Source organism: Mya arenaria, chromosome 12, assembly GCF_026914265.1.
Source record: "Mya arenaria isolate MELC-2E11 chromosome 12, ASM2691426v1".
NCBI classification, from domain to species: Eukaryota; Metazoa; Mollusca; class Bivalvia; order Myida; family Myidae; genus Mya; species Mya arenaria.
This window is the reverse complement of record NC_069133.1, coordinates 22,905,537-22,925,807: the sequence shown is the minus strand read 5'-3', so window position 1 is coordinate 22,925,807 and position 20,271 is coordinate 22,905,537. Positions and strand designations below refer to the sequence as shown.

At 33.3% G+C, this 20,271-nt stretch overlaps 1 protein-coding gene across 1 annotated transcript; it reads right to left on the bottom strand.

Moving 5' to 3' along the window:
• Window positions 1–436: 436 nt before the first annotated feature.
• Window positions 437–18,472, bottom strand: LOC128210341 (uncharacterized). The gene is made up of 6 exons (XM_052914629.1): window positions 18,362–18,472; window positions 5,897–5,998; window positions 5,298–5,357; window positions 1,607–1,708; window positions 1,171–1,197; window positions 437–661 (listed from the first exon to the last, which is right to left on the bottom strand). Exons 1-6 carry the CDS (start codon window positions 18,366–18,368, stop codon window positions 573–575), a joined length of 387 nt encoding a protein of 128 aa, XP_052770589.1. The 5' UTR covers window positions 18,369–18,472; the 3' UTR covers window positions 437–572.
• Between the last annotated feature and the right edge of the window lie 1,799 nt (window positions 18,473–20,271).

Here is a 20,271-nt window from a genome sequence, read left to right as displayed (position 1 = left end):
AATAAGATGGTACTTGTTTGGTTCAGTGTACGAAAGCAATATATTTTACCGAGTGAGCACCAAAAGCAAATTATTTACTTTGGTGTTCACGGAGTGAAGTATATTCCAATCTTACTCTGCAACAAACACCTTTCCTCTTTATGAAATGATTTTATCCATTAAAATTAATTATTCTTTACTTTAAAACTATCTCCAAATGTTAGCAAAATGATGATATACGGGAAGTGACGTCATTGATGTTTTCATCTCAGCACTATGTGCATTACCGTTTAATTTCTTACAGTAAATCGGACATTAATGGGAGATATAGTGATATTATCCAGCGATAGTTTTCTATAACAACTAACAAACATGAAATGAAAGGTTTGATTTCTATCAAAATATTTTGTCATTAATCATCAAAGTCAATCTCCTTTTATGAGCTTTCTATTCGAGAGCAGGTTTCTTCTTTTGTACAACTTGTACAAACCTATAAGAAACACATCAGTCATTCACTCTGATCATAGGCGTTGGGTCGTCAACGATGACCCTATGTATAACACGTTGGAATTAAAGTTCCTTTGAAACTCATTTCACTTCGATTTCTTCCTTCCACAGAATATAAAAAACCTTCGTACTTTCTGAAAACGCGTCACCTTAGCTTTCTTCACATTGTCGAAACCTGGAACAAAACTTTCTACATTCACACATGCATTTAATTAGGCAATAATTCTGGTGAACATGGTTATTAAAAATAGTACTCACATAATAGTAGTAAAAAAATAAATAAATGTAATAAGTCATACAAGAAAAAGTAACTAATACTGCACTTTTCTCAAAATAATTCGAATAATAAAAGTATGCATCAATTTAAGGTTTTTATATCATTTGGCATAAACACAATTATTGTAAACGTAAAGAAAGTAAAATCATTCAAACAGAATTAAAGGAGAGAAAAAACAGTCAGACAATTTTCGTCATTATCATCATCATCATCATTATCATCATCATCATCATTATCATCATCATCATCATCATCATCATCATCATCATCATCATCATCATCATCATCATCATCATCATCATTATCATCATCATCATCATCATCATCATCATCATCATCATCATGATTATCATCAGTTTAAAATCCAATCAATTAATGTTTTGTTTAAATCAAGTACGGCCACTTACTGGTAGAGGAAGGTTCATAACTTCCATCTGAAAAATGGAACATATACATGTGCGTTTATTTAAAATAAACTTGATATACGAAAATTAAATTTTACGTCTTAAGCATAGATTATGAATAAAGGGTTTCTGTACCATTAACGAGTTTTTCCTTGTCTCTGATTTCACGGCCAAACAGATAACGGGTAGGTCGGAATTTATTTAAGTAAAGTTGTGCCCAACATCATTTTCACACAAAACAACGCCAAGATTTGATCTGAATACATTAACGCTTCTGTCACGAACAAGGAACTAAAACAATGTATCCCTAAGAAAAAATAGGAGAGAAACTAGCTGGAGTGCTATTTCAATTAATGGTGATTTATTATTTTTTATTCTCGTTTTTGTTTAAAAATCCGATCCAGCAATGTTTTATTAAAATCAACCCAAAACCACTCACCGATTACTTGAACAAAGCAAGGAGCACTTTGGGACCTTTGGTAACTTAAATTAGCACAAATCTCACGTCTGTAAGTATCAATTTCATCATCTTCACTATTATCTGAAAATGGAATATATGCATGTGCTTTTATTTCAAATAGACTCTATATATCAAAACTAAACAAGCAAGTCTTAAACATGGGACCAACAAAAGAGGTAATAAACTAATTAATCATATGCTATACTTGTACACAATTTGTTAAAATTATAGTGTCTTTGTTGAGATTCTACCTGGATATCGTCTCAGTATTTTATTTTACGGAATTAAAACGTTCGGATATATATCTCGTGTTATTCCGGATAGTACAAGGGCGGGAAGTGATATTGCTCTGACAGTGTGTGTCGTTTGGCACTTCGTATTTAAACTGGTAGATATGCAAGAAATAACACACCTAGAGTTGAACGATATTGTCAATGCTGTAATTCTTTGGATATCGAAGACGAATTTCAATTTATATGCATATGTTCTTATTTTGATCCTCTTAGAAGGAAATATATAAAGAAATACTATTTTGTAAAGCCGTCAGTATTTAAATATATCCAGTTAATGAATTCAACTAACAGAACGGAACTTTTAAAACTATGTATCTTTGTTAAAGAATCTCTTAAAATAAGATCAAGCTTACTAAATGTCAATACTTAATTATATATAAGTAACATGTATGTTCACTCTCTCATTTAATATTTATTGATATATATATATATATATATATATATTTTTCCCCTACATATTTGTATGTTTTAATGTGTATTTATTTAAGGATTAAAATTCGACATGTTGCATTTTATTGGGGTATGGTATGCAATGGCGCAGTTCAAAATGCTGGTGGAGTCCTTCGGACTCCACCCATTTTGAACAGCCCCATTGCATACCATACCCCAATAAAATGCAACATGTCGAATTTTAATACTTATATTTACATTTATTTAAATCTACATTTCTGCTAAAATGATTCAAGAGCATTTTCTCTTTTTTCTTTCTCTCGTTGTTTTCAACGGTGGGTAAATTAGAACAGCTATCGTAACCTAATTTAATACAACAATGAATGCGCAGATAAAATAGTTCCTTATTTATATGTTTATTTTCTATATTTTCAAGGTCAAGTATATTATAAATACGTACTATCACTGTATTACAACTAGAAATGTACAGCTTGAGTTATGAAAAAATAACATAACAAGAAATCAACAAAAATACCGCCACCTACAAAGTTCTCATTATATCTCACGTGATACGCGATTATCAGCGTTTGTTATATCACGAGTTTTTAAATTGGAGAGAAATTCCAGTCAATTTACTTGTTAAGCGTTATTTTGAAGAATCAGTTGGCGTATGAATCATGTTGGAATACGGTGTTGGACAAATCAGCAAGTGCATTGTCATTTCTTTAACATTAAATGAGGATAAAACGTCACTGTGGAAACGACAGTGGCGGTGGGTGGGGTAACGTGAACTTTCGCGGAAGGAAAGCCAGAGGACGCAAAAAGACTTAGTGTTGAACTGAGCTCTTTCTTCTGAACGTTGCTTGGTGCACTACAATATGTTATTGTTTCATTTCCTCGATTACTACGATCTATGACCCAGCTCAACCGATTCATATTTCCGTTTTATTGTCGATCTACGATTTATGATCTAGGTCAACAATGCATTGTCGATCTTCGATCTACGATCCAGGTCAACAATATGTTTGATATTGTTTTACTTTTATTGTCGATCTACGAGTTATGATCTAGGTCGACAATGCATTGTCGATCTGTGATCTACGATTCAGGTCAACGTTATTTTTGATGTTGTTTTACTTTTATTGTCGATCTACGATTGATGATCTAGGTCGACAATGCATTGTCGATATACGATCTACGATCCAGGTCAACAATATGTTTGATGTTGTTTGACTTTTATTGTTGATCTACGAATTATGATCAAGGTCGACAATGCATTGTCGATCTGCGATCTACGATCCAGAACAACATTATTTTTGATGTTGTTTTACTTTTATTGTCGATCTACGATTGATGATCTAGGTCGACAATGCATTGTCGATATACGATCTACGATCCAGGTCAACAATATGTTTGATGTTGTTTGACTTTTATTGTCGATCTACGAGTTATGATCTAGGTCGACAATGCATTATCGATCTACGATCTGCGATCCAGGTCAACAATATGTCTGATATTGTTTTACTTTCATTGTCGATCTACGAGTTATGATCTAGGTCGACAATGCATTGTCGATCTGCGATCTACGATCCAGGTCAACATTATTTTTAATGTTGTTTTACTTTTATTGTCGATGTACGATTTATGATCTAGGTCAACAATGGATTGTCGATCTACGATCTACGATCCAGGTCAACATTATTTTTGATATTGTTTTACTTTTATTGTTGATCTGCGATTGATGATCTAGGTCAACAATGCATTGTCGAAATACGATCCAGGTCGACCAATTTATTTTTATTTTTATGTTGATGTATGATCTACGAGCTACGCGCCAACTTCACACACCTACAAACGCAGGCGATTTTGATGGGAAATGCCATACTTTGATTGTATTACTTTCTGCAATTTGGCCATCAAAGAGTAATATAATTATAAGATAAGTGTTTTCATATGCATTCTCGGGAAAACTAATTTTTGGTCCAAAACATGAGCGTGTTCCTTTACCAACCATTGGTAACTTTGTTCCCGAACAACCTATCAAATTATAGTTATTTCGTACTTATCGATCGGTAGGGTACAAGGTAGCCAACGGTAGATTTCGAAGTGACCGATGAAGGGTACAAAATGACAAGGCTACGAAATGCTTAGATCCATTCAAGCCTAAAATAATTTTGCAAAAGGGCTGTTTACTTTGGCCTTACGCGGGAAACACTAATTTTACAACTTAGTAATATATAGTGACTCGATAGAGCTCGATAGAGCTAGCAAATAATTTCTAGCCGAAATTTCGAAAAGCAGAATGAAACAAGCGGAGAATGACGGAAACCGTAATAACATATAACACGCGCAATTTGCACAGTCATTTTGGTGAGAGAAAACAAATCAAATCATTTTCACTCATAACAATTGAAATAGCATCACATTCATTTTAGGAAACTTAAATAACAGGAAGATCAAATGGAATTGCTCAAATCAGCAACTGGAGTTTAAATACGTAGATTTACGTTTGCACCTACGAGGAATAACGATTTTCAAAAATGCGTAAATTAAGAAATGACGTAAGCATAATTTCATTGTTTTCTGACATATAAAACCCCCCACAGTATTCGCAAAAGAAACGTCCAACAACATTTTTTGAAAATGGTGATTAGAAGTGAGTGGTTTTCAAATATTTTATAGTAATAATAAAATAATACATGCATGTACTAAGCCATACAAGAAAAAGAAACTAATAATGCATTTTTCGAATAAAAATCCGAATAAAAATGTTTGCATCAATTCTAGGTTTTTTCTTCATTTGGCAAATACACAATTATTGTAAACGAAAAGAAAGTACAATAATTCAAAAAAGAGTAAAGGAGAGAAAATCATCATAACACTATCATCGCCATTTCAATTAATGATGTTTTTAAACTTATTATTCTCATTTTAATTTTAAAATCCAATCCAGCAATGTTTTGTTTAAATCAAGAACAGCCACTCACTGGTAGGGCAAGTTGCATAACTTTCGGTTGAATCATCATCACCGTTATCATTAGCATCATCTGAAAAAAGGAACATATGCATATGATTTTATTTCAAATATAATTAATATATGACCATTAAATAAACAAGTCTTAAAGATTTGAATACAGGGTTTCTGCGTTTAGGCATTAGGCGTTAACAAGTTTTTCCTTGTTTCCGAGTTCACGGCCAAAAAGATATAGGGTAGGTCGAAATTTATTTTAGGTAAGTTGTGTCCAACATAATTTTCACACAAAACAAAAATTTGATCTGAATACATTAACGCTTCTTTCACGAACAAGGAACTAAAAACAATGTTTCCAACAAGAAAAAGAGGAGAGAAAAATATGCGTCAATGTTTCTGCATCATTTGGCATAAACCCAATTACTGTCTATCACAAGAACGAACAAGCATTCCATAAAAAAGAGATAAATCATCATCATCATCATCATCATCATCATCAACCGTTGCTGGAATGCTACTTCAATTAATGGTGTTTTATTATTTTTTATTCTCATTTTTGTTTAAAGATCCAATCGAATGGATCCAGTTTGTTAAAATAAAACCAAAGCCACTCACTAGCGAAGCAAGGTGCACGCTGGGACCTTGGGGACCTTCTATTAGCATAAATTTCACGTCTGTAAGTATCAACGTCATCATCATCATTAGTTTCATTAGTATCTGAAAATGGAATATATGCATGTGCTTTTATTTCAAATAGAATCTTTATATAAAAAATAAACAAGCAAGTCTTTAACATGGGACCAACAAAAGTGGTAATAAACTAATGCATCATATGCTATACTTGTACACAATTTGTTAAAATTATAGTGTCTTTGTTGTGATTCTAACTGGATATCGTCTCAGTATTTTATTTTACGGAATTAAAACGATCGGATATATATCTCGTGTTAAGTTATTCCGTGTACTTCAAGCGCGGGAAGTAGTATTGCTCTGTCAGTGTGTGTCGTTTGGCTCATCATAAGCGCATGTTAAACTGGGAGATCTATTTTGTTATGTTTAACTGGAAAAACAGCATGTAATAAAAAAGATCGCCATAAGCTCGCTTACTAACCCCTTTTTTAAACTCGTTGGATAAATTTGTGTACTATATGACAGCTCGCTACATACCCTATATTGATAACACAGAAGTGTCACATGATTCCAAGTATTCTTCCATAGAAATATTCATTACATAGAAGTGCCACATTTTTGCAAGTAATCTTCAATAGTTATACATATTAAACAGAAGCGCCACATGTTTTGCTTGTTTGAATAATACCATACCAAATTGATTCATTGTTGAGCGTCAGGGTCTACAAATATCAAAGTCTACATTTCCGATAGGAGTAAACTACGGAATGCGGTTAGGGCCATCGCCTGTAAATGTGTTGATCTGACACGCGATACGCGATAGTACGATTATGAAAACGCGAAATCACGAAACTACAGTGGTGAAAACGCGACAGTACGATGATGAAAACTCGATAGTACGATGATGAAAACGCGATTATATGACAGTACGATAATGATAATGCGATCAAGTATCGCGTTTTCATCATCGTGCTGTCGTGTTTTTATCATCGTACTGTCGTGGATAATGGATATTATATTTCAATTAGTTTTTTCCCAGTTTTTTTGTGCTTGGTGAACAGAAAATTCTAAATAAATTCAGGATGATGCGGAAAACTATCATACACGCTTCTAGCTTGGCTCTAATAATGTAATGTAAATAAATGCGTTTAAATGCGACTTGCTCTCGTTATTGTATATGCATTTACAATTTCAACAATATATGAGATAATATACTTTATTTATTTAGTACTATAAACTGGCGTGTGTTTACATACCTTAGCGACAGACCATAGAGTGCCGACCTCAGTTAAACTTATCAGTTGTTATACTACAATGGCGAAATATTTAAACACCGCTCCGCGAATGTGATTGATATAGTTATGAATGACTACAGTAAAGAGTTTAAATGCTTTGCAATGTTAAACAACTTGAAGGTAAAAATCGTCTGCTACAGAGTCTATCCCGCTATAATGGCGGATTAAAGGAAAGTTCCGATGACGGTATGAGGGATCAGCTTTAATAACTTAAAATGAAATTATCTTCCTGTGTTAGTTTAATTTTGAACAAAAAGCCTTTAACATAAGATTTCCAAAAATCATATGTAAAACACACACTTCTATGGTTGTTCAAATTAAATTGCCATGGAATAAATTGCAATTAAACGTACATCCTTTTTAATTTGTCTTAATATTTTAGATTTTGTTGTTGCCTAATTGTCATCATTATTACAAACTATTTTCTAAACAGGGTAGGATTTCCCGCAGAAACTTAGTTCTTGTATAAACTTTCTTCTTCTCCTTCATCTAATTTACCATTATGTAATAGTAGTCACTTAAGCCGGCACGTACTATTACATCATGTCGTATTCATAGGACTTATTATAAATGCGCGTAAAAAAATACGCCCATTTGTGACTACCAAAAATAACTGTGGTCGGGAAAGTTCCCGATATAAATTGCTATAGGAAATAAGACTAAGTTTTTAAGGGTCCTATGGTTGCCCTTATTATTATTATTATTATTATTATTATGAAAGTGACAGGTGCGCTCATCAGGTTAATATGACGTCACGTCATTTCAATTTGCTTTTGAACTGTAGTGCGTTCAGTAAGGAGCGTTTACAAAACGCTCGCAAACGTTCTGTTTTGTATCCCTGTTGCAACACATGGAAAGGTTTGACTAGGGGTGGAATTGTTTAAACACTCAGTGTTTGACTCGCTTCAAAATAGTCTGTTATATTTGCTTGTAAAACTTCAATAGTCCATACGCCGACGTGCTCAAAATTACGCCCAGATATGAAAGTAAAGGAGATATCGTTACCGAACTATTTTCGATGCAATGTATCTACCAGACAGATGTACGAATTTGAATGTAATACATATACTTCACTCTTTATATCAACGACTTAGTAGCAATTGCCAAAATGGTATTTTTATTACTATCATATTACAGATTTGTACTGTCTACTGCACGCAGACGATGTGGCAAATTGCGTGGATACAGTAAGCAATCGCCAGTAACAACTCAATGCAATTACTACCTTTTGTCAACATTCTTGTATGCAAGTAAATTTAAAGACGACAGGAATTACTGTCTTTATTAATGACGTACCTTCATGTCCATACAAAAAACTGTTCCAACACGTAAATACTGTATCCGTATAAAATGTATGGACTTAGTATTTAAGTCCTAACTATTATATTGGGTATTAAGCCGCTGTTAAAACTTAATTGGCAGCACAGGCGCGCAAATCTGCTCCCTCCATTAAACAAAACAATTTTTTTTTGATATATTTAAAGTTTTTGATTTAATAGTTCACGCCATAGTCGCATTTTGGTCTGAAATATGGAGCTCATATTGCAGAATTCGGCATTGTATATTACTCAAAATCCATTAAGTATTTGTGTAACTTATTTCAAATGCTAAATCATAGATACCAAATTAAAATACTGAAATCGTTGGGCGATATGGATAGGCGGACATCGGTAACTGGTGATAAAGATTTGCATTTGAGATTCGGGTTTGTATATGTTTTGTCTCTCAAGATGAATGGGATGTTAACATGTTTGTATACAGTTTCAAGCAGCTGGTTACTTATTGCATTACGCAAAACTGGCGCAACGGTATGAATATATTCTCTCGTTGTGACACGTATAATATATATACTGTAAATCACTGTAAATCCTTGATAAATATTTGATCAATCGTTTACGATAAGACGTGCACTGGCGCGTTTTGATGTTCAAATAACAGATTAAATATTTAACTTGGCAAACATTATAATGTGCAGCGCGATGCAAGAATTTGTTTGTTTTGTTAGACAGACTAGTTATTTCAAATGAGTATCAAGCCATTTTCGATTGACCCCAATCTGAGGAAATAAGAATTAACCATCTTTGATTCTTACGGTAGTCAGAGAAATCAAAAAAATAATGATAAACAATGCTTCATCTATAAAAAACCCAGACAGAACAAAAAGGTTTCTGCTATGATTATGAGTTCATGGACAAACAAGTTGATTCTGGATAAATGTTGTTATTAGGTTTAAACAATTCCAGTCTGACAATCTCTCTCTTTAGATGGTTAGTATACCAATACAGCTTCAAAACTTTTCCAAAACTTAGGTTAAATGTAGAATGCAGCAAGAAAGCATGCCATTTTATCATCTCTTATGGATGCTTTTTTGTTCTCTACATCATCATTTTCTATCTTCTCATCAAACACAATTTCTTCATCTTGATGCTTTACCAAGAGTAAGGGGTTGCGATGTAATGTTTGTTCCCTCCCTGAGGCTTCTATTATAACCTTAAGAACCTTTCTATTTTGCCTTGGTTCATAACTAAATATGATACTTCTTTTAATTTATCGATCATCTTTTGTTTTTCATCATATGCCATTGTCTTTCTTAACACTCTAGCGCACATCTCTACATTCTTAGGATTTTTTTTATCATTACATTTCTTTGGTTCTCTTCATATCGTTTGGTTTGGAGTTGGACAACCTGACGATTTTTCACAATCCTTTCATGTGAATTGTCAAGATACTCTTCAGCAATCGTGTCCACTGGCTCCTCACTAATCTGTTCAAACATTACATCAATGGCCTCCCTCTACGAGCATCGTATAAGGTGTCATTAAAGTCAGTTCATACGGCATGCAGTTCTACGAATATACATGACTGCTGACCTACTTCTTCCAGTCCGCCTTCTGATCTTCTTTCAATGAGCCCAACATCTCCATACAGCACGGTAAAACTGCTCAGGTCCTGCTTAACTCTGCGGGTGATAGGGTGTGGTGTGACTTTTCTAAATACCTGTCTAACGACAAAGTTCAGCATTGAGCTGTTTTCAAAATTGGCCCCATGATCGGAGTGCAACTGGTATTGGTGCCAAATGAACAAGGAACTCATTGTCAAGTGTTTCCGCTTTTATCTTCGCAGTCTGAGTCTTAGTTAAAGCAGCCTTAACGAACTGAGTGGTGTAATGGTTAGTTACAACAGTTTACTACTGACGTTGGCCTTCGATGGTTTTAAGGTACGGTAGTCGATGCGAAGGGTTTCTAGTGAGTAAGATGTGTTCACAAATGTGACCTGTCCCATACATCATTTTTTTCAGTCCTGGCCAGCAAATCATGTCCCTCTTTAGACGAATGCTTCGCTTCTGTCCTATGTGTCCTGACTAATCATATGTTCCAGTAATTATATCATGTCGGAATGCTTTCGGTATAACTAGCTGAAGTTCTTTGGCAGTGTTTTGTCGATGACCGCTCTTTTCCACTTCTTTATCAGTGGATCTTCCTTGTGTGCCCTTCTTATGTCCCCAATATAAGGTCAGCAACTCTAACTTAAAGGCACTGTTCTGCGTTCAGACTTGTTCAAGACCCTACTAGTGAATGAAATGACCCTCTTCTTACCATCCATCTAGTAATTGGTACAAAAGATTAAACAAGTTACATCGTTTCTAAATGAGTTGCCTTTATTATCACTGAATTGTTAAATATGTAACTCCCTCGGCCCCTATTTCCACCACGCCATTTCCCTTGGTATCTACCTCTTGGCTTACATGCTTGTCTGTGTTTAAATTCCTGTTGTTGTATGTGTTGCTGCTGTTTTTGTTAATTCTCCTACTGCTGTTGCTGCTATTGTTGCTAGTCCTTTCTATCTTTTTCAATCCGTTATCTGAGCTATCTGGGTAGTTTTAGTGTCTCACTGTATTCTTCCTGCTGTACATTTACAGGGCTTCTATTTGGACTTGCCTTCATGTCAATCTCAATCTTGATATGTTTCCACCTGAACTGGTCGTATTCAATGATATTAATGCATTGAAAAACAGACTTACGTCTTAGGTATTCCTAAGTTTGGAATGTAAAACTTCCTTTGGTACCTGTGTGTCGCTGAAACTGAAGCCGCCAAGTTCAACAGCTTTGTTGAAAAGATCTCCTAATTCACATGCAATGCATACCCGGATTTCAATACACATGTATATTTCGATACACATGTATATTTCGATATACATGTATATTTCGATACACATATATAAAACAGTTCCATGATAATCTTTATGTTGTCAACAATCCTATAGGAACTATCCAGTTTCTCAAATGCCTGAACTCTCACTTGTGTTCCTATTATTCCTATCGAATCAGCTACAGGACCCTTGGCTGCTCTTCTTCATACCAAACATGACCTGTTCATCTGCATGTGATCTAGCTTCTAAGGCACAATGCATTTCAAATTTAAAGGTACCCAAAGTCGCCTCCCACTTTCCCTACTTACCCAATAGAATATGGATAATTTTATATAGGATTCCCCATTTATGTTTGTGTGTCAGGTCTTCCATAATCCCTTACTATGGTCGGTTTCAGTTTGACTCCACTAAGGATCTCAAATTTGCAGCTGTCTATGGATCAGCACTTTATGAATATTTCACAAGTCCATTTCGTGTACTGTTCGTTCAATCGCTGTAGTTCACTTATTAAATTCAAAATCCTATATCAATTTAAAGGTTATAAAAAAACACCCAATGTTCCAGGAGAAATCAAAATGCTCAATATTATCAGCACACCAAAAATAAATCAGATGTCGCGCTTATTATTAATAATTCAATTTAAAATAGTAGCTGTGAAATTTTCCTTCATTGCCAATGTTAACAAAATAGTTATCTGGTATTCAAATTACATTAACCTTTTTCCTTCATTGAATTATATTATATAATATTATGTTTTTAAGTTTAGATACGTGACATGTTTACACACACACATGTATATATATATATATATATATATATATATATATATATATATATATATATATATATATATATATATATATATATATATATATATATATATATATATATATATATATTGTATTACGACGAAGTTTTGTTGTTTAAGTCGAATAAAATGTCTGTTCTGTTCTTATTCCCTTCACCAATAAAAAACACTATGTGCGCATCTATTATGTATCATAATAACGCAATCCTACAAGTTTCCTTTTGTCTTTAAATTCATTTTCATTTCGCACCATATGAAGAACCAGCATTGATTCTCCAATTTCAAGTGCAAGTACAATTACACTTCACTAACAATCACAAAGTCGCTCGATGAATGTCTCGATCAATGCCTAAAAACTTTGTAAGTGAAATAACTACTATGTAAATTATAATATCAAGCCACACAATGGTATTTTTGTTATGTTTTAAGATAATTTTGAAATTTGTTCACAAACAAAACCCGTGTTCGATACTATGCAAAGTATCAAAGTATTTAAATTATACAGACATATCTCTGAAAATATTTAACTTAAAGTGGCATATATATATCACGCAACTAGACACAAGTATTATCGGCTTTTTTTCAAGCAATGATTAAAAATTAAGTAATTAAATTACACTATTTCAAACAAAAATGACAAAGCACTGATTTTAATCAACTTTATCTCAAAACAACAAATTATGACAATAAATTTGAATAATTAAATGATATGTAAATAAAACAAGTAACACTATATGTATAGGTACGGTATATGTCTGTATAACCAAAATAATACATAAAGGCAAAAGCAATCAAATTCGATCAAATATTTGTTGTAAATTCAAATTCAAGAATTATATAACACCTATAAACCTATATAATAACGTCTAAATGGTTGTGCGTAGGCTAGAAACTGATATTTAAATTTAAATACTACAATTAGTTGCTCTCAAAAGCAGATTTCTCAAAATAATTTTCAATTTCGTCCAATATGTACATCGTAGCAGGTGTGCTGTCAATGTAAGTCAGAAGTCGCTAAGAAACGAGTGACATCACAGAACACATGAGTTTAGAACGACCAATCGGAATTAATTATTAAAATATTCAGAGCCTAATAACGCATTCATACAAAACAGTACAACAGCCAATTGAACTTAGCTTTTCGCATAAATATTGCAACTAATTACGCATTCATAAACCTCAAGAAAATGACAGAAAAGCTTAAAGTGTACACTGGCAATGAACCAGAATAACAGTATAAATATGGAAAACAATCATAAATAGATATTGCAAATATACAGCCTTAAAAAATTTGGAATCACCGGAATGATTATACCACAGGCGTGTTTGGCCGTACGTTCAATTAATAACCGGGGCTTGAAATTGGCAAAATGAAAACAAACAGATGGTATGTGTTTTTACCAAACAAAAGTAACGGTTCCTAGAAAATGAATTAAACAAAAGAGATATGGTAGTGGCCGAGAAGCAGTTGATCACCAAAAATTAAGTAGATTTTACCAGTCACCATGTTAGTTATCGAAAATTATAGTTTAATTGACTGAGAATGATACACAATAACCCTTACTTTTGTGATTGAAATCTCAGCCTGTCACCAGATTAACAAACTCTACCTCAAATTCGTCAAAAACATACTGTAGTTCATGAATCCCGCTTATTTGAGTGACAATGACACAATTAAATGTTAATTTACCGGAAAAGCTGAATTTTAGAGTTATTATAAGAATGTGTTTTTAAATGTAATAAAACGTTGTTTGAAATTAGCTATTCTGAACCCCCTCTTGACACTATCGATCGAAGCCCGCGACGGGAGATCCTCCGGAATTCTATTCAACGCGTGACAAAGACGACAGTGTATCTTGTCCGATTTCAAAACAGCATTTATAAGACATGAATTGTACCACTTTAGAACTCGTGTAACCATATCCCATCTATACCTGAGCGACTGGGAAAACGTCAACTATCTTGTTTCCTTTCATATTAGTTTTGTCAAAATTTAATATTTTATTGCTAAGCGACGCTTCCGTTTAGTTTCGTTCTTAATTTAAATACAATGTTTTTTTACTATACCGTATTATAGTTTATACATGTATGCTTGTTAATAAAGATATAACTGCTAATAGAAATTGAGCAAATAAAAAACACTTACGGCGTCAACGCGTTTGATACATTATAGTATTTCGTGTTTTGTTTTTCAAAGCAATATTCTTCTGTAAGAGCAGGGTTGTGTTCGAATCATGTCAGCTCACGTCTCATTCTTTGCCCTAATTTCATAAATCTCTTGTTTTCAGACACTCAACTCGGTTATCCGTTTAAATTGTATTTTGATATTTTATCTGTAGTCTTAAAATGACTCATTCTGAGTGTCTGATAAATATAGTTGCTATTGGGTTACAATCAACCAAATAATGAATTCATTCAACACATTTGAAAAAACCCGTTAATTTCAAAACCTTATATCGAGTAAAGGGGGGGGGTCTATAGTTTCGCCAAAACACTTCGTTATGGAACTAAAGAAAATTGTAGCTTAATAGTTCATGAACATTACCAGTATTTAATCACAAACAAGTTAATTCGCATTTTCAAATCTGAGGCATACAAACAAGTCGTAGCTTTAAGATCTCAAAAAATAATAAAGATGATCAAATATAATTTATTTTACATATTAAAAATCCTATGTAAGTGTTAGTGAATTATAAGACGTGATTGTTTTGAAAGGCATCTAGATCATATATATCTTACCGCCATGCTAGTATAAATTACATAACAGTTTGTAAAATTTGTTTTCGCATAACGTACTATATAAATTCAAAATTCATTTCAGAAGCGTGCATTCAATAATAGAAACTTTAACTTACACCTAAGCATTGGGGTTATAATAACCTACCTATGCAGTTCTACAAGGTTTTTTAATTTAACTATGGAGAGAAGTTTCCACATTTATTTAATTCATTATAAAACCAATATTTTTAGTTAAAATCAATTAAATTTACATAAATTTAGCAGCATGTAAAGCAACCTTTGTCTGATAGTTCATGCACCCCAAATTTTAGCGCCCACCGCAGTTGTTAAGTTCTTTTAATTTGCTATACATGAATTAAGCCCGGCATGTAGCTTGAGCATTAATTTAGCATAATACTAGGAATGAACTATACTACAGTTGTATCGTTTGCGTATTATCTGTTTATCATAAATAGCGACCACCGCAATTGTTCTTTTAATTCGCTATACATGAATTAAGCCCGGCTTGAACATTAAGTTAGCATAATTCTAGGATTGAACTATAATACAGTTGTATCGTTTGCGTATTATATGTATATCATAATTATGCACCGTTTACCTTGTACTTCATCGTCATGCATTCATCTCTCCGTTTTAAATATGCTTTTGCACCGCTAAAGATTTTACTTTAGTCTGTTGCTGTGCTTTTAACGGTGCCATAGCTCTAACGGTGCGATACCGCTAACACTAACTTTAATGTCTCCCGCACATCCTTGTGTCTTTCATAATGGTTTTGACTATAACCTATTGTATAAAAGAACTTTGTAAGGCGTTAAGAGTAAGTGGAACCTTGGGCTAGCTGTTAATCATTGAATATGTGGCGAAATGTGTGATTATAATGGTTAGAAACATCTTGACATCTGGATTTAAATTAATAACTTACTGTATACTATTAAGGACATTAGCTGAGAATTGTTATGGGACTTAAATTAGTTTAAACTGTATAAAAAAGTAAAGAAAACAGGTAAAAATGATGTTTGAGCTTGTTTATAAAGATAAAGACGTTCAATCTAATGCGGCTAAAAGATAAATCCGCCACATGAAATGGTGTTTAAACCCGGGGGTTTTGGTTTATACTATTTCATTTTTGCTCGCTTGTAAAAATGAAGATGAAAGCTGAATCACTCTCGAGCCCATTTCCCGTACTGTATCCCTCTTGAGAAGCCATGAGAAAGTTCCCCTGGTGGGTCTCAAAACCACAACCTCTTGGGCGAAAGGCGGACACCTATACCAGTATAATACCACTAGATCACAAGACCACTCTCAATATGGAAGTAATACGAATTGAAACTATCAAAGTGTAAAGGTATTGTTCAAATGCACGATTGGAACTGTAAAAAATGTAACAGTTCTGTAAAGTGTCCTAGCGCAAAAGTTTTTAACGTGTGAAAAAGTGTCAAAATGTTTGTAAATAATTATGAATGAAGCAGTGGGCACGACAAACCCTTTTCTACGCTGGTAAAAGAGGTACGTAATGCAACAGCGTTTTTTATAATGACAATATGAGAGTGCCTGAACTAGATGATTCCGTTGGAATATTACAATCTAAAATTGATAAATTTGAAGCTCTGCCCGAAAAATTAAAAGCCGCTATCGGAGAAATTGACCTTGAATTAATCAATGAAATAGTTGAAGATGATTTACATGTGTTGAGTGTTGCTGAAAACCTACTTAAGCGTTTTAATATTTTTTGAAAAAAATAGTGCAGATAAGGAAGAAAATGTGTGAAACGAACACACTAGAGAGACTAAACATGAAAATATAGGTGTGATAAAGCATATATGTTTGAAGCTCAAATGAAATAACACCAATAATGTTTAGCAGCCCAATGTGACAAAAAGAAAAACGCAACATGTACAATCTGTCAAAATACCCGGCCTGGAGATATGTTCTTCACTGGTGATAACATTAAATAAATCAAATTCTGGGACAACTTTGAAAGCGCAGAGAAAAACAATACAAACATTATCAAATAATGAAACATTCAAATACTTAAGGAGTAAACATAGAGGTGAAGCTCGTAGGGCTAAACATACCTATTTTTTATATATATAATATGTATGCACTGTGCTGTTTGCGGAGTTTTGTGCTGTTTTTCTATGTTTCTTGTTTGTGATTTGTGTTCATTGTCTTTAGCGTTTGCCCAGTGCCACTAAACCGGGTTTATTTCTAAACGTTTTGCTACTGAGCTTGTTTCTGTAGCTTTTTTGCATAAATATTGTCGCCTTTGAACAAAAGTTAAAGGGTGGCAGTTAACATTCTCAAGAAGCGTATATGTGGCACATGTGAAGTAATAGATATCCACTACAACAAACTAATCAACATCAAGCAAGCTGGCTATATTGTCAAAAGCTTCTGAAAAATCCTAGGAACAATAGGTGAACACCTAAAAAGCCTTGGCATACTGGACAAAACATTGGACAACACATTGATCAAGATGTGTGTACCGATTTTGTTATATCAAAACTTCCTAGCAACATAATTCGACATTTTGATCACCAAAAATATTCTTGAGAAAAGTGGACAACAAAAGAAGCTTCAACATGTACTCTTTTTATACAGCGTGGGTGGTGAAAAAAACACAGAAAATACTACAAACCAAAACAGTTAAAGTACATTATTTTAGTCAAAGAAACGTGAACACCCAGTCAATACGCTCAGCGGAAGCGTTATCTGCCAAAGAAAACGGGCAAAGATAAAAAGCACCCGTTTGTGATAATACTGATTAAAGATGTCAAAAGTGGCCGTTCTGTTTGGCTGAAAAGGTTTAAAATCAAATTTGAACATTAAGTAATATTTATAAAAAAATGCTTCTTTGAATGTTTTTTATTGCTTCCACAACCATGCGTTGGGATTCATAGTGTGTACTTGTATAACTGTTTATCAGATCTTAATTTTGAAATATATTTCGAATGTCATGCACTACAAGTTTCCAAATATATTTCAACAAATAAAATATAGATATACATTATTTACTAAAACACAACCAGAACTTTCGTGTAAAATCATAACACAAGCGCTACAGAGCACTATAGAATTTTCGGGCATATAGTAAGTTTCTCTTCAGATGGAATTTGATTTTTAAAACTCATAAAAAATTAAAAAAATACATCAAAGCGGCAACCGCAGTAGAGTTCTACTTATATTTTCTTTAAAAGATTCGTATTAAAACATATGACTTACTTCCAGTGACAAAAAAATGACTACCACACTATTCGCATTTATTTCAAATGATTTGACTTTCATTATCTTTTGTCTTGGACAATCCCTTAACCAGGAACGTGTTCTCTATATGTGCTAAACAGAAAATTTAGTGGTCACTTTACAACTCCAATGTGCACCTATTAGCTATAGAAATTAAGCGTTGCTTCATTTGTATCAGATATAACTCTTCGATAGAATAAATTAAAACAACTGACCTGACATCAATTTGTTATGTTTAACATTCCAATACTCTTTAACACCTTCTCATACATTAGGTTATGTCTCACTACTGAACAATTTACTTCTGTGTTATAGGCAACTGTGAAGTATGTAAAATCCAGAACAAACAATATATATCGTCGAGTGAAAATTTTTATCACAGTTATTCACTGAACAAAGGCCATTTAAGCTTACATGAGCTCTTCGCTAAGGGGAAAACTTTTGAGACGTTTTGTCTACATTTGCTTCAAATATATTTTCATTCTTTATGGCTCAAGACCACAGTTATCTGCCCCCCGTTGACCAAGATCCGGATGTGAATACAGAAAAAAGAGTGCCTGTGTTCAAGTATCAATATTTTATTAAAATTGAATGAAAAAGAAGCAAAAAATGTTCTTTTTGCAGAGAACTTGACTGAATTTGACACTCTATTGCAGAAATTGATAGTTTTCAGTGTAAATATTGGAAAAATCATAGCTTGTGGAAGTCTGAAAAATAGTTGTTTGTAGCCGATTGACTCCTTGGCGGAAGGGTTATTTATTTGAACTCAATTTTGACAGTCGGTTCAATGGTCAACATGGTGTTTTCTTGTGATTATATTTTGTGTCTTGAATTGTTCTAGAGATACCATGTCCTTGTTTTTCAATTGGGATTTGTATAAAGTCAAAAGCCAGGTTAGTGTCTATATGAAACATATAGTAAAAATAACTGTGGTCTCACGCCTTATCGCAAGGAAATGTTCAGACAGCAATTAGGAAATTGACTTAAATGCTCTATGTTGTATTTTAAATAGACTGCTCATAGGTAACACTTTTTGCTTAGAACCTTACAGTGATAAATTCTAGATGTTTTAATTATTTGGAGTGTATTATCGTTATATTGCCCTTTAATAAATATTTCAAATTATTGCACAAGAAATGGGCACAAAAATGCCGAAAAAAATATCTCGGCTTCACCAATGTGTCAATAATTCGCTTTGATACCAAAGATCTTCCAACAATTACTCAATATTACGTCTTCAATTGGGAAGATCTTTACCTAGTTATAATTATCTTAACGTTGTTAGTTTCTATACACGTATTTACTTGCCTTTGAGCTTGAATGAATAGGAATAATTGTGTATTGAAATACTTGATTTGGCCTCGCAGTGCATTGTGAATCGTTCTATTGATATTGTACAACTATCCGCTGTTTAAATGCTCTAATTCAAAAGATTCATTACAATATATCAAGTATAATTTTCTTGTTTGCATGTCCTTAATTTGAATTTTAAAGTCACCATGCCATCACAGTGCCTTTTCGGTGCCTTTTCGGCTAGATTTAACTCATGATGCCAAAAATATAAAAAATGGCTTAAATGACGCATGTCGTAATCACTATTTCCTGATCATGAAAATAATCAAATAGCTATTTGATTACAGTTTAAACCCCTGTATTTAAATATCACTAATTCGAATCAATATATATTAATATATATTTCTCACTATCTATGTTTAGACTGCGTTTAATCCCGATCGATCGTAGCAATGTAAAGACTGGTGAGTCGGCTCTAATTGTATTTTCATACGGACAGCAACGGATGCTCAACGACGGAAAAATAAATACTGACGATGCTGTTATGACGTAAAGGAAGTATTTTGAAATTGTACTACGATACGTTACGAATATAAATTAATTGTGCATGCACTTTTGAAGTATTTTACCTCTTTTTAAAGGGATTCGCTCAATTGTTTTCCCTATAATGCTTCTGAAAACACTTATATCATAACTATTTCACTCCTCGATACCGAAACTGCAGAAACAAAAACACTGAAAGTATAAAACATTTCTTGTTTAAGCGGGAGCGAACCCACGCCGGCACAGTCAATGAAAATTCGAAAACTTAAAATTAAATTTTTGAACTTAA